The sequence below is a fragment of the Diabrotica virgifera genome, chromosome 2, assembly GCF_917563875.1.
Source record: "Diabrotica virgifera virgifera chromosome 2, PGI_DIABVI_V3a".
Taxonomy (NCBI): domain Eukaryota; kingdom Metazoa; phylum Arthropoda; class Insecta; order Coleoptera; family Chrysomelidae; genus Diabrotica; species Diabrotica virgifera.
The window spans coordinates 37113190-37129598 of record NC_065444.1 but is presented as its reverse complement, the minus strand read 5'-3'; the positions used below and the strand labels follow the sequence as shown (position 1 = coordinate 37129598).

At 33.1% G+C, this 16409-nt stretch overlaps 1 protein-coding gene and 2 long non-coding RNA genes across 3 annotated transcripts in view; 1 reads left to right on the top strand and 2 right to left on the bottom strand.

Moving 5' to 3' along the window:
• Positions 1–1200: 1200 nt before the first annotated feature.
• Positions 1201–4567, top strand: LOC126880031 (uncharacterized). Its single transcript, XR_007696381.1, has 2 exons — positions 1201–2361; positions 4386–4567. It is a non-coding gene; the product is annotated as an uncharacterized LOC126880031 (long non-coding RNA).
• On the bottom strand, positions 4224–7595 carry LOC126880032 (uncharacterized). Its single transcript, XR_007696382.1, has 2 exons — positions 6973–7595; positions 4224–6634 (listed from the first exon to the last, which is right to left on the bottom strand). It is a non-coding gene; the product is annotated as an uncharacterized LOC126880032 (long non-coding RNA).
• A 1873-nt stretch (positions 7596–9468) lies between these two features.
• The window catches only part of LOC114342179 (serine/arginine repetitive matrix protein 2), a 39367-nt gene continuing 32426 nt past the window's right edge, over positions 9469–16409 (bottom strand). Inside the window, exons 2-3 of the mRNA XM_028292968.2 lie at positions 13926–15950; positions 9469–9668 (exon numbers count right to left, since the gene is read on the bottom strand). Coding sequence (XP_028148769.2) covers positions 13949–15832 — 1884 coding nt within the window. The 5' untranslated portion in view covers positions 15833–15950 and the 3' untranslated portion in view covers positions 9469–9668; positions 13926–13948. The remainder of the gene's footprint in view (positions 9669–13925; positions 15951–16409) is intronic.

The following is a 16409-nucleotide window of genomic DNA, read 5'->3' as shown; positions in this document are numbered from 1 at the left end:
GTGATTTTTTTAATATGTTATAGCCTGATTCTTTAACAATACCGCTGTAATAATATTGTTGCTAAGCAGTTAATTTTTTATTGTATAACGGGCATTTATAAAATAGTGAAATTAAAACTCAACTATAGCCTCAGGTTTTCTTAACATTCTGTTTTTTATTCATTCTGTCAAAATTTTCAATGTATTTTAAATGTAATCATTTTTTTTTCGAATCTTGAAAAATCTAATAAGTATTTTTGAAAAATTTAAACGCAGAATGAAAGATTACTTTATCACCGAGGGCCGAAAGTCCCTTAGAATGAATATTCCATAGGGTGATGCGAACTTTGAAAAAAAAAAGACAGTTTAATTCGTACACCCGGTATATATACAATGAAAATTTACTTATTTAGCAACAATATTATTACAGGGGTATTGTTAAAGAATCAGGCTATAACATATTAAAAAATCAATTTAAATCGGCCAACAGGTTCGGGAAATACGAGACATCAAAAATGACCAAATTTTTGAGTGGGCTGATTTCTATGCATGTTTATATAAATTTCTTTAAATTTGGTATTTTACATACGGCATACCTACTTATAATTTTTGTTTTTGTAGATGCCAAGCCGTTGCTGTGTGCCAGAGTGCAAAAGCAATTACGATAGCAGTCTTAAAAAGAATGAACAACCAGAAAGTACTTTTTTATTTCCAAAGGATCCAAAGCTGCGAGAACTTTGTTTACAGTGTATCCACAGGAAAAATTTTGTTGTTGGAACATCAGCGGTAGTATGTGCCAAACATTTTTATTCTGATGACATCGAGAGAGTCAGAGAATGGGTAGATAAGGAAGGCAACAAACATGTAGAGAAATTAACGAATCCTAAGTTAAAACCTTCTGCAGTTCCTCGCGGAAAGTGCGAAAAACTTTAAAAGGAAAGGAACAAAATGCAAAATTTTGACGCCTGTCAAAATTTTCAGTGTATTTTAAATGCAATCATTTTTTCGAATTCTGAGAAAACTAATAAGTATTTTTGAAAAATTTAAACGCTGAATGAAAGATTACTTTATTACCGAGGGCCGAAAGTCCCTTAGAATGAATGAAAGGTTGTTTTTGAATGACATATTTGAAACTAAAAATCACACTAAATTTTCTTAATTTTTCGCCCCTGTAACTTATTAAAATAAACATAGAAGTTTTCAGGGACTTTCGGCCCTCGGTCCTAACGTAATCTTTCATTCTGCGTTTAAATTTTTGAAAAATACTCATTAGTTTTCTTAGGATTCGAAAAAAATTAATCCCATGTATATTCTTGTTATTGGTTTTTTTTTTGTATAATAAACGTTACTTACAAGGAAGTACTTTTAATTTTATTTTGTACAAACTTCTAATTAATAATATTTTCTTGTTCGACTCAAAAAATACTATAAATTTTACCAGAATTTCTACTTTAAAATTGTGTTTTCAAAAGCGGTAGTCCGAAAGTCGGACTACGCACGTCATCAATTGCGATGTTGCCTTTTTCTCTTCATGGCTTGTAAAGTAAAGGTGGCTATGGCCGTTCCAAGATGCTGTCAAAATTAAATCAATATGGCTACTGGAAGGCAAACATTGAATATTATTCTATCAGGTTCTTATGGTTTTAGATCATTTTAGTTGTTGTACAAAGATTGATTTAACATTTTCTCTGGAAGTATTAATTTAGAAAGATAATATGCCTCATTGGTGTTGTGTTTTGAAGTGTGAAATGCAAAGTAATCGTGATAAAGTTAGCTTTTACCACTTACCATCAGTGCTACATTCTAAGCACAAAACTGAACCAATTTAACTAAATAAGTTATAGTTATCATCTGAGAGACAACAACAATGGTAAAATGCAATAAAATATAAAGATTTTACTAGCAAAATGGAAATTCCCCTGTAATCATCTTATATCTGGTAAGTTACAACATTTGAACATTAACGATTTTTGAAGATGTTAACAGTCTAATCTTGTAGGAAAACCAGCCGACTTAACTGATAATAACAATCCAGATTGGGTTCCTTCAATAAATATGGGGTATATAAACACAATGAAATGAGTTCCCCAAAATCTAAAATGGGAATTAAGGTACCAAAGGAGAATTAAAAGAAAAGGGTACCTACAAGAAAAAATTGCTTTTTTATTCCTCTTGAAATGATTTATAAGTAAAGACCGGATTATATGTTCCTCTTTTGACTGAAATATGTGCATATATATGTCTGAAATATAAGTAAAATATGTTGAAAATATTCCCTAAAAGTTTAAAATATGTTCCAAATATGTGAAATATGTGAAAAACATTTTAAAGTAACAAGAAGATATGCATTAAAAAATGTATAAAAAGTTTTATTAAATAACGGTAAGTACATAGTGACAAAATTAACCTAAATATACCAATGTATACCTATCTAGTACCTACTACTATTACTTACGTTTCTACATTTTATTCCTTCTTATAAAAACAATTCACAATCAAATGTTTTTCAATATTTTCAATAGTAAAATTATGTCGCCTATCCGTTAGTAGTAATTTGTATGTTGACAATCTTTGTTCAACATCAACTGATGTAATTAGTGCAAATTTTATAACATTAACAATGTTGGTCAGCGTTTTCCTTAAATTTCTGAATTAAATTAAGAGACTCTTGTAGTGGAAACGATTCAGTTTCAAGATTGAGGATGGTTTTATTTTATAAACAAATTCATAATTCGATTTAATAAAACAAAGCTCATTGTGCAATGATCTGTTTTCTAAAATTGATTTGCATTTTGAAATCGCACCAATATTTGTTTCTTCAAAACATAAAATTAGTTCTTTTATAGAGAGAAAATGTTCCACATAAAAACAGGCAGCTTTTAAATATTTTCCCCAACTTGTGATTATAGGCTCCGGTTGCAAAGGAGTATTTGGTAATTTTTCTTTATATATCTGAATCCTTAAAGGCGATTTTAAAAATATTTTCTTCACGTTGCTAATTAAATTATTAAATTTAGGAAATGAATTTCGAATTTCTTCCGCCACTCTCTTTAAACCCTGCGCCAAACACGTCACATGAAATAAATTGGGATATAAAACTTTTAGTTGTTGGCCAGCTTTGACCATGTATGACGCAGCATCGGAAACCATAAGCAAGATTTTGTTAGTTGGAACAATATCGGGAAGGAAAAAGTTCATGAAAGCATCATTTATAAACCTAACCATTGTTACATGGTTAACTGTGTCAAGCTGTTTACAGCCAAAAATATGTCAAAATATGCCAAAATATGTTAAAAATATGCCAAAATATGTCAAGCGGTCGAAAATATGTTCAAACCATCAAAATATGTTAAAAAATCGAAAATATTCTAAATATGTAAAATTAAATTAGTGTGAAACGCCTTTAATTATCATAATTCGTCCACATCCTGAAGCGTTTGATTGTATCTTTGATGGTTATCGATATGCAAAAAACATATAATCCGGTCTTTATTTATAAGACACTGGACTGTCTTATATTCTACAAATACTAGGTAGGTCTATGATTTTACACATTTTTCATTAATGATACATTACTGTTACTTTAGTAGATTTAGAAACAGTGGATAGTTAGTGGTAGATAGTAGTTATTTGGTATAAAAGCTAGTTTAGTAGAAGACAAGATTTTGCCAAATAGTCAAACATATATTACAATGGAAAAATTAACAAATACATTTTATGTCATTAACATTAACACAGGATTTTAAATATCAGCTTAAGAAATTAGCTTTATCTTGTGAAAGTATAGAAAATGATGATGCCAAAACTAAAAATTATACTGGTTTAGCAAATTACAATGTTTTTAAAATAGCTTTAAAGTATATTACACCATTTATCAAATACCATCAAAATACTGTTTTGTCACCAAGTGATCAAGTATTGCTTACTTTAGCTAAACTAAGCTTAAACTTAGATTATAAAGATTTGGGATATAGGTTTAGTATTTCACCCTACCCGGTATCAACTTATTTCAAAAATACTTTGTATATAATGTGTCTTAGGTTAAAAAAATTTGTGTTCTGGCCTGATAGAGATATTTTAAAGAAAACTATGCAAAATTCACTTAAAGAATCTTTTCATGGAAATACTACAGGTATAATTGACTTTGGACGAATGTTTGTATGAAACGAATTATTTATTGTTCTGAAGCTAGTTATTTGAGGCATTTTTGTAATTAACTATTCTAATTGGGAAATAAGCCACAATTTAACTTAAAAAATAATTTTATTAATCTTTCGACTTCCAAATCAGACGTCATTGTCAAAATACAAAATATTATTATTTATGCATATTATTACCTGTAAATATTTCTTCTGATTGTTAATTGTAAAGGATTGAAAAATTACCATTTATTTTATTTTTTTTAGAATCAGCTGAGAGAAGTGGTCTACAAAAACCCAGGAAGGAAACGGAATATGTGGCTACGAAAGGCAAAAGAAAGGTTTACAAAGCAAATGTGACACATTTTTTTGAAATATTTAGGAATATCAGTAAATTGCATTAAAAAAATGTATGAAAAGATTTTGTTCAATAAAAATGTTTATATTTATCAAGGATGTATTAATTGGTATGGCCACATATCGTCAGTGATGTAATAATACATCCTATCTGTTTTTTCATGAGTTTCGTAAGAGAGACTAAAAACTTGTCTTAGGGTCACCTCCTGTTTTCATATGATATTTTTTGACTTGTTTTGTAGTAAATTAAACTATCTATGAACTACAAAACAAGTCAAAACTTACATATGAACACAGGAGGTGACCTTAAAACATGTTTTTCCATCTCTCCTACAAAACTCATGAAAAAACAGATAGGAGGTATTGTCACATCAGCAAGGATGTACAGTGATGAGTGCCCTAATAACCGGCAAAATAGCACAAAAGACGGGCAACATATTTAGTTGTGAGATAAAAAGAAATGAAACTAGTCGAGCTGGGAAATTTAGCGAAATTAACCTTTAAATTTTATTTTATATTGATTGTTTCCCACCTTTACACATATCAGAGGAGTATGTCAACTAAAACTGTCACTGTGACAGTGGTAGTTTCCAAACTCGTCTGATACGTCTGAAGGTGGTACACAATCAATACAATCTAAATGTATAAGTTAATATCGCTAAATTTCCCAGCTCGACTAGTTTCATTTCTTTTTATCTCACTACTTAATACGTTTTCCATCTTTTGTGCTATTTTGCAGGTTATTAGAGCGCTCATCACTGTATTTCTGGTATATCCAGGGAATGTCTACAAAATATATTTTGAATGTCCAAAGAACATTCGTGGACATTCATGGAATGTTCCAATAAGACATTCAAGTAATGTTTAAAATGCTGACACAGGATTTTCCTGGGATGTCCAGGAAACGTGTTTTCGGGGAAATTCCAGGAATTTTTCAATGTCTGTGTACCTTCATATGGAATATTTTGGTGTTATTAGCACCGCACTCCACTTGCGATTTGTAATCAGGAAGATTGAACACATTGTTTCAAATACAAGTCAATCCATTTGTAACTAAATAATCATGGATTGACTTCTATTTGAAAGAATGTGTTCAATCTTCACGACTACAAATCGCAAGTGGAGTCCGGCGCTTAGAGCTACTTCCTCTTCGGTATTATGTATTATACTACAGAAATTAGGAACTTTCCTTCTAAATATATGTATGCATCTTGGCCATCAAACATTTTTTTAAGGGGTTACATAGGTCTTAGGGGTAAAAAAAGTGACTTTTTAAAAAAATTATATCTCGAAAACTAAAATTTATTTTTATTTATAATTGGAACATGTAAAAGTATAGTACTTAAGGTAGTCTCAAAAAAAGTTTCAGCCAAAAATATTCATTTTTGTAGAGTTTAAGTTTTTTTGCGGTGGACAGCAAAACTAAGTCCAGTCTCATTTGAAATCAAAAAGTTTCTTGTCGTTTATACCTCTGGCTAGTAAATGAACGAAGGAATTAAAAAAAATGAAATTTGAAGATTTTACATAAGTTTAAACACATTTTTGACCCCAATTTTTCTCATTTTTAAAGTAGTTTTTTTTTTGATAAAACAAAAATGACCTCATCTAATAAAAAAATCTTTGTTCATTCACTAACCAGAGGTATAAACTACAAGAAATTTCAGATGAGACTGGACTTGTTATGCTGCTCACCACAAAAAAGGGCTGTTGTCGAAAAATTGCAGTCAACTCTACAAAAATGAATATATTTGGCTGAAATTTTTTTGAGTGTACTATACTTTTACATGTTCCAATTATAAATAAAAATAATTTTTAGTTTCCAAGATATAATTTTTTTAAAAAGTCACTTTTTTTACCTGCAAGACCTATGTAACCCCTTAATAACTGTCTTTCCATGCTGTAGCAAACTTAACAAATTGTTGATTTCAAATTGTAACAGTTAAGTTTTGCAAAGTATGCTGCCCTCTTGTATCTTCTGTGTTATCTTCATCATACAATTACTTCATCTAAAAACTTTCTGCGATATATTCATTTTGTTGCTAAAATAATTTCCTGATCCATGGGTTGAATAAGCGATGTATTTTTTGGCAAAAACATACAACTAAAGTTGCCATGTTTTGATCATAGAATATTTTCAGAGGGATGAGCAGGAGCGTTGTCTAAAATCAAAAAACATTTCACCTCTTCCGGCAGATTCTCAGTTTCTTCTCTTGAAATTTTTTCACTGCAGGTACAGTCGCAGAAATGAAAGAGTACCCATGAACGATCACATATTATTAACATAATTAATCTATCTCTATTGTTTGTTATTTATAGAAAAAGAATAGCAAATACAAAATATGTGATTGTACCTGTTTGACATGACCGTTCATGGGTATTCTTTCATTTTTCCGACTGTACAAATTCTTTAAAAGGTCAATTTTTTAAGATATCTGGGGTGAACCACTATGATGAAATTATTTATTTTTATAGCTCCACAATTATATACAAATCCTACCTCAAAATATTTGTAAGAATTTAAACTCTTGAATGCCTTCATTTGTTGACCTGTGTAAAAACTATTACTAAGCTCCAAATACAAAAAAAACTATGTCCATGTAAGTAACTATATTTGTCCATGTTGTCACCCTTGAAAAACTTTTTCTACTGTAGGTTAACTCATACCCCTTGAGGGAAAATGGATCTATATACCAAAAGCTTTTGAAAATATTTACTTATGTTTATTTATTCACTGCTTACAACTAAATACAGTCGTTAAAGTACTTCTACAGCTAGAAGCTACAGAAGTCAACAGCAAAATGTTCGGAAAATACAACTATAAAAAACTATTATACAACGATTAAACTATTATATAAAAACAATTATATAAACCACTATTTTATAACAACAATAACTATTTTATAAAAAAACTATTAAACGTAAAAAACTTAAGAAACTCAATGCGGTACAAATATAAATAATTTCAATGTTTGCCTTCCAGCTTTCAATTAGTGTCATAAACGTCAAAGTCTTGAAATGGCCTATTGGGTGGGACCAATTCATCTTCTTAACCTATGCTCCTAATTTTGTCCTTTTTCAATCCATTCTTCCATCCAAGCACTAATTTTCGCCATATGTAGGTATTTGTTGTTTTCAGAAGAATAATACAAGGACGGGCAGCATACGGAGCTCTTAGGAATATTTTTAAGAGTGACATTCCAACTAATATGAAGAAAAAAGTTCTCGACTAATGCGTGCTACCGGTGATGACCTATGGTACAGAAACATTATCGCTCACAAAGAAAAACGCACAAAAACTAAGAGTAGCGCAGAGAAGAATGGAGCGATCAATGATAGGGGCCACTCTGCGAGACAGGATTAAAACGAAGATCTACGAGCTAAGACCAAAGTCATAGACGTCATTGAAAGAAGCTGTAATTTAAAATGGAAATGGGCTGGACACGTTGCCAGAATGAAGGACGGAAGATGGACTCGCAAACTAGTTGAATGGAGACCAAGGGCCAATAAACGTAGCACAGGAAGACCACCAATACGATGGCAAGACGACTTACGAAAGACAACAAAAAACTGGATACAGAAAGCACAAGATAGAACACTTTGGAGACAAACAGGGGAGGCCTATGTCCAGCAGTGGATTGAGACTGATGATGATGTGTGCCCATACACTTGCACCGTACCCTACAATTGAGGCAAGTGTCGTACTCAGGTATACGCGCATATGCTGGAACGGAATTCTATACTCCTTTTGTGCTAGGCTTGCAATGCAATACATGACTTTCGCTGCCTTCTCACAGACGCTATTTATATGGTTTGTAATGAGTCTTGGTTCATCGATTATAATACCAAGATATCTAGTTGTTTTTGTTCTTTTTATTGCGTTACCCCTTATTTGTATACTTGGATTTCTTTCAAGTTTTCCTTTTATAAGGCTATATGTTGTTTTTGTTTCTGATATAGTTAGTTTAACTTTTTTCATCCATTCATTTATATTTTCAAGTACTCCATTTGATTTTATTTCTAGTTCTCTTCTTGAATTAGCATTTATGATAAGCATGCTCCCCAGAACTTCAGGATCCACAGCTAACCGTTCCAGCAGTTCTTCTAACATTATGTCCCAAAAAATAGGTCCACACACCGAACCCTGTGGACAACCTTTAGTTATATGTCTCGTCTTTTTATCCATTGGACAACTTAAGCTGGCATATCGGTCTTAACAATAGTTTCTGAAACTTCCGTACAAGTTTATGGGGCAATGCATCTGTCGAAGTATTTCGAATAATGCCGGCCACCATAAATTGTCAAAAGCTCCAGAAACATCTATAAAGATCATCAAAACATACTTCTTTGTGCTCTCTTCAATATTAAAAACTTTATTAATAGCATCTTCTGTTGATTTTCCTTCCCTAAAGCCATATTGATTTGGATGAAGTCCAGTTTCGTGTCTTATTTGATTTAGTCTTTTACAAAGTAATTTTTCATGTAATTTCCCCATTGTGTTTAGTAAGCATATTGGTCTATAAGATTTAGGTAAAGTTTGATCTTTATCTTCTCCTTTACTTATAATTATAACTTCAGTTTGTTTAAAGTTGTTAAAATTGTGTAACTCTGCATCTCTGGTAGTCTTCTCTGCTAAGTCGATGGTCACTTCAATTCACCCCGTAATTTGTTTTAGAATTACTCTTTTTCAACTATTTTCGGTTGGTAGATAGTTTTTGTCCTTCAAATTTTATTAAAAGTAACGAAAATGAACAATTTTTTAAAGCTAGTGAAGAGAACGCACGCCAGCGCGTCTCCCTGCCGAAACACTGCATGTGTTTATAATTGCACACTGCAGCTCATTTTACTAATAGTCATTTTGGGTTAGTATGAGATAAAACTTTTCTTGTATTTTTTTCTTCAATTTCATTGCTATATTCTTTTGCTTTTGTCACCTTTTCCATGTTGTCAGCATTCCAAAAATAATTTCAAAAGCTGAAATACAATAAAAAAACACTTTTCTGCTGCTACCTTCTTTATTTATATATAAATACAATGTGAATAGATACGAATTTTACAACATATTATGTAATACAATTATTATTTTTATATAAAAAAAACCAACTTTTTTTTGTCTTGAAATACAATGATCTATTAAAACTCTACTCTATGGTTCCATACATCTTGTTGGAGAAGGCAACTGCCATTTTATTTTATCTAAAACATAAAACATTTTGTTATATTTAAATAACATTTAAATCAAAAATTCTTAGGCCTAACTAATAAAAGTTAATGGTTTTGGAAAAATTCAAAAATATACCAGGTGGCATAGGAATCCGAGGAACCGTTTAATAAAATTTGTCACACAAAGTTATCTTGGCAAAAACATGATTATTTGAGCCCTATAGTTTATTTTTTTTTTCGTTAGGCGTTAAGTTATACTTAGGCCACATCTATGTGAGCTATCGCCCTTAGCTCATTGTCCATCCTGCCACTTCTAGGAAGGTGGACAAGTCACCACGGGACATTTCCCTTATGTGGGCAGGTGTAGGCCAGGGCTAGCCGAACGCATACTTTCGTATTGACAATAACTCTGGACATTCACATAGGACATGCTCGACAATTTATTTTCTCGTTTACACTTCGTGCAGAGGTGTGTCTACTAGCCCCAGTGTGTGGAGCTAGTAGACACACCTAGTAGAAAACGTGCGTGTTTAACGTTTTGCAGAAATTGACATTTGTCAATTTCCGCAATTTGAGCAGTAAAAAATATTACCAGGTTCTAAGAGCCTTAGGCCAGCCGCCTTTCTAGCTAGTTAGCAATGCCGAGCCTTTACTTTCTTTTATTGCTTAAGATAGTCTCATTATACTCCATTGCCAACCCTGATGTGACACGTGGTCTATTCAAGTTAGTAGCGCTGATTATTATGGTTTTACCGGATACATCTTCTTGAGAAATCTCTTTTGAGGCTATGGAGAGTTCCCTCTGAACTACATTGGCATTTTTGAGCATACCCCACCTTATTTTTAGGTGCAGTGATCTGGAGTATATCACGCATCCTGAGACTTCTTCCATTTTGGAGCCATCGATGTATGTGCAATACGCATTTGGCACGTTTGACTCCCTATGTTGTCTTGTTTCAATTTTGTAGGGTTTGTCAAAGACAAACTTAGGTTTAATCGAGTCGCAGCCTGCATGTAGCAGGGTGGTAGCGCATCCAGCTCTCCCGCCAGAAACGACATCTCAATAATTATCCCATTCCTACATCAAAGTTTTCACCGCTGAGCGCAATTGCATAATTGTCACCAGCGCCACCTCTTTAACGTATATGTCTAGAGGGGTGACGCCATTGAACAACACCATTGCAGCAGTTGGCGTTGTTTTCGTGGCACCTGTAATATTTAGACAAGCCATCCGAGGAATATGGTTTAGTTTGTTGTTCGCTGTTGCCTATAGCACTTTTGGTACCCAAGCAATGTCTCCGTTAGTTAGTATTGGCCTAATGGCAGTAGTGTAGATCCGGGAGATCACCTTGGACAAAAGGCCCCAGGTGCGTCCCACCATTCGTCGACCCTGCTCATACGCACTATATTATGCTCTTTTAGCTTTACCATCTAAGTGAGAGTTCCATTTTAATCGTTCAAGGTATTAAGCTCGTGATCCTTCTTCTTCTGGTAACGATAACCATTTCTGTCTTCTTAGGATTTATAAACAGTAAGTGTTCCTTACATCATGTTTCTATTCGTCTGAGAGCAACTTGGAATGTCTCACATAGTGTGTTCTTAAACTTACCGCTTTGCAAGATAGCTATGTCATCTGCATAGGCTATTGTGTAGAGCCCGTTGCTGCTGAGTTGGTCAACCAGAGTTTTGCTTCCAACTTGCAAAGAGGTTGTTGCGTTTGGAGGGGGAGGAGTGCATCCTTATCTAGGTTAAAGACATGTTCAGCTTTCAATACGAGGATTGTTGAGTGAAGAGTTAATTTATTCTAGACATCTTTTACCAAAAACTGTTTGTTGTTTATCAGAAATCGAAAGAATAAATACTTTTGTGTAGAAAGCAAAACATTTATAATTTATTGTCCAGCAAATAAATAATGAAATGAGTTATATAATATCACAAAGTTAAAATGTGCAAAACTGATGTTAATAAAAACTAAATGGGTCTTTTTTAACGGCAATAACTTCTGAAATTGGCTTCACTATCAATCAAATATCTTTTGATCAATGTTTCATAAGAGCCTTCTTCCAGTTTAGTTAGGATTTATCCTAGTATTATAATAAGTATAATACAGTACCTTTAAAATGAACGGAGTTCTTGTAAAAAAAAACAACGTTTTTTCAATTTTGGAGCAGATGTGAATGAGATCTCGATATACCGACTACTCACTTTTCAAGCTGCTGGTGAAAGGTGGGATTTATATATACATTCGCGGGAGGGGGGTTACCAGGTGTACAATTCCTGTTTGAAAAATGAAAGAGTGTGTGTTCAAACTTCGAAGCCATTTTATAGTAATAGCCTACAGTTCATTTTTGTAGCCAAAAGAAAGAGTACATATTATTATAGCGTTGTGAACCTCATTTTTTTTATAAGTACCTACATGATTTTATGCATAAAAATGATATTGTTATTATAAATGACAAAAAGTATCAATGTTATCTAAATAAATTGATAAGTTATGTTCAAATGTATTTTTTATATTATAAAAAATAAGTTATTTTTAAAAGTAGAAAAATGAAAAAACAAAAAAAACATTGACCCAAAATACCGATATAAAATTGATTTAAAATGGATATTAATTTAATTAAAAATATTAATAAATCCGTTTTTTTACACATTTTATTTTCAAAGGGGGTGATTTATAAAGGTTAAATTATTCAGGCAACTAACAATAATGTTTTAAAGTATAAAAGACCTTTATTTAACTTCATCAAATGCTATTATTAAACCCTAAAAACTTTGATTTTCGTTACAGCTAGTATTATTCACGTTCAGCTAAGGGTTTCACCACTAAAAAATAATAAGCATATATACCGGCATAGGGAAGATTTTGAATCAGGAGGTAAGTAGAGCATATTCCCAAAATTCCATCAAAATCGATGCTTAGGATAGAAATCACATGTAATATTATACACTCCTGGTCAAAAAAATCCGGCCACCTTAATAAAGAAAAAAAATTGGATGTCTCGAATTTTTAGTCTCGATATTATATTATTCTTTAAAAATATTGCTGTAATAATATTGTTGCTTGAAGGGTATATTGTCGCTGTTTACCGGGTGTACAAATCAAACTGCTTTTTCCCAAAGGTCGCCACACACTGTGGAACATTCTAGCATTTATAAAATACTGAAATTAAAACCCAACTATAGCTTCAGGTTTTCTTAACATTCTTTTTTTTATTCATTCGCTTATGTTGGATAATAAAAAAGTTAAACACTTTAGCAAAAAAAACCATGTATTTCATCAATACATGGTGTTTGTAAATAAGTATGACAAACTTTAAGGGACAATTCTGCATGAAAAATAATGACAGTTTGCTTTATAAATGTATGTTCGCAAATGCTTCGTTTGCGATATACGGGGTGTTGAATTTTTCTTACAAACTGACGATTTATGTATTGCTCTAAAACCGGTTAAGGTATGCAAATGAAATTTGATGGGTTTTAAGAGGCAGTTATTGCGCATTTTTTGACATACAATTAAGAATTTTATATCCACCATTGGCGCGCAGAGGGGTAATATGACGCGTACGGGAAATAGCCTAAATTTTTTTAAAGAAAAAATTAGTATGCCACTGAGACATTTCAAAATAAAAATAATTTTTGAATTTCCCATTCAATTCCTGTATCCCGTACAAACACCCTGTATTGATGAAAATGGCTGGCTAGTTGTTAAAGTACCTACAGTCGGAAAAATGAAAGAATACCCATGAACGATCACATCAATCACTTATTTTGTATTTGCTGTCTTTTTCTATAAATAACAGACAATTGTCATAAAAAATGACAGCAAATACAAAATAAGTGATTGATGTGATCGTTCATGGGTCTTCTTTTTCCGACTGTACCTAATCTTTTTATTATCCAACATAAGCGAATGAATAAAAAACAGAATGTTAAGAAAACCTGAGGCTATAGTTGCGTTTTAATTTCAGTATTTTATAAATGCTAGAATATTCCACAGGATGTGGTGAACTTTGAGAAAAAACACCGTTTTATTGGTACACCCGGTATACAATGATAATTTACCTGTCTAGCAACAATATTATTACAGCAATATTGTTAAATATTAAGGTTATAACATATTACAAAAATCTCTTAAATCGAACAGGTATAGGAAATTCGAGACATCAAAAATGATCCATGTTTAAGGTGTCCGGACATTTTTACCAGGAGAGAATTTTTGCTCATGACTCATTTCATTACTTATTTGCTGGAATGTAGTCTATATTTTTAAAGCAGAAAATGGCTTACCAATTAATCCGAGAACATCTAGTTTATAATCTGGGAGTATAGACTGATATTCTCACTTTTTTACCATCCAATAGAGGTTGCATGTTGAATTTTTGCAGATTAACGACATCGTTCTCGTTTATATATAAAAGTAGACCATTCTTTTTCTTCTTCCTCTTTTTTATAATCCAATGTCTGGTGTCTAGACCGGGATTTTCTTTTCCCAATTTTTTAATAATAATGTCAGCGTTTGCACCATCTGCTTTAGGAAGCCACAAGGTGGCTCTAACTCCCGACCAGAGTGTTTCCCTGAGATGTCCAGTTCTTAGGCTTTTACCACTGCTAGTCTTTAACTGAGGGATTAGAGCATCTAACCACTCTTTTGTATACGGATCTTTACATGTGATGACGCATGCTCCTTTGCGATTAATAGCACGTTCAATGCTTAGCCCTACAATACCTTTCTCGGCCATATGTGCAATGTTTGTATTTAATAAAGCTTTTAGAACTGTCATGTCAAATTTCGACAATCGTACTTCTGGATATTCTACAGGAACTACCACTGTCTTTCTTACGATGTCCTCGTCTACAATCATAAAATTAGAAAGGTAGTCGTTTGAACATCCTTCAACACCTTGTGATGTAGTTAACTCCTCATCGTTAAAATCGTCCTCCTCATCATCCTCTTCGTTAAAAGTTGATTCGCCATGCAATTGATCTTTCTTGCTGCTGATAGAACCTAGTTCATCAATTTTAGGTTGAAATTGATTTCTTTCATTGACGAAAGGATTTCTTCCTTGGTTTTCACCATGCGTATTACTAATACCACTTGGGAAAGGGTTTCGTTCCTGGTTTCCATAAGGCAATTGCCTTTGTTCGCTAGTAAAAGGATTAACACTACCATACGAACTTTGTCCAAAAGTTTCAGGATACGACTGACTGTAAGAACTTTGTCCAAAAGTTTCAGGATATGACTGACTGAAAGAACTTTGTCCAACAGATCCAGGATATGATTGACTGCCTTCATTACTGAAAGCAGCCCTTTCACTTGCGAAAGGGTTCGTTTCAAAGGTTTCACGATGAAATTGTGTCCTTTCCCTTGAAGAATTTCCTCGGTTCCTTTCACTATGCAACGGACTTCGTTCACTTGCAAAAGTATTTGTTACTCGGTTTTCGTGATGAAATTGACTCCTGTCGCTGACAGAACCATTAGGACTTCTCCTACGGGTTTCTTTCTGGATTTGACTTCTCTCATTGCTGAATGGACTTCTTCCACGGGCATTACTGCGACTGTCATGTCTTTGACCTCTGAAGGGACTTCTTTCGCGGATTTCACGATGCATTGGACTTCTTTCACGACCAAAAGGGCTTCTTCCCCGAGTTTCACGATGCAATGGACTTCTCTCGCGGGTATTACGGTGAATTTCATTTCTTTGACCTCTGAAGGGACTTCTTTCGCGGACTCCACGATGCAGTGGACTTGTTTCACGGCCGAAGGGGCTTCTTCCTCGAGTTTCACGATAGGTTTCCTTTCGTTCACTAGTAAAAGGCTTTCTTTCACTGGCAAAAGTATTTCTTTCGCGAGAATCACGTTCCCTATAAGAATGCGAAGCTCGATCTTGATCATAAGGACTTCTTTTACGAGAAATATTAGACTCCCTTCGCCCTTCATCTATATCTCTTCCACGAGATGGATTTCTGCTATCTGTAGCAGGATTAGAATAGCTGTACTTCCTGTTATCTGTGCCAGAATTAAAAGAGTTGTACCCTCTGGCCTCAGGCATTGTTTCACGTTTTTCGCTACCAGAACCATATGGTCGACTGCGCTCTTCTGCTTCACGAGGTATGTAACCTCTATCACTTCTTCCCCTTTCAAAGCCTGTACCGCGAGACCTTCCCCGCGAGTAACCCCCTCTGTTGAAAGACATTTTTGTCTTCTTCTGTGGTTATCGTATCTTCACAATTAGATGTTGCCCATCATCACTTTTATTAAAACTCCATACACCAGAACTGAGGATTTATCCACAATTTTACTCCCGAAAAATTCTGAAAGCAATAACTTCTATTAAACAAAATCTTATTTGTTACTATACTCGTAGGTATATCAAATTATTAGAGTTTCTAAAATAAATAGGTATTTTATAAAAAAAGTTTTAACAGAAATATTTAAAATAGGGTCAATCCATATCAGATCACCCAGTCAGTGTTGCTCAACATTTTTAATTTTCCTGATTCTTTTATCATGGATTCCCTATAGGTAGATATTCACAAAAATTCATTTGAAAAAATTTTGTAAGCCATATTTTTTATTTGGCAGCCATTTTTAAAATGACGGCTCGGCTAATTTAATGAAAAAACGGGGTTTGCGGAAAATTTAATTACCAAGTCATTTTTAAAAATATCAGCATAATCTAAACACCAGTGTGTTCAGCATGAAATTCCCTTCAAAAATATGTTATTTATATTTCTCTATCATTAAAGAAAGTCAATAAAACTTTCTCCAAA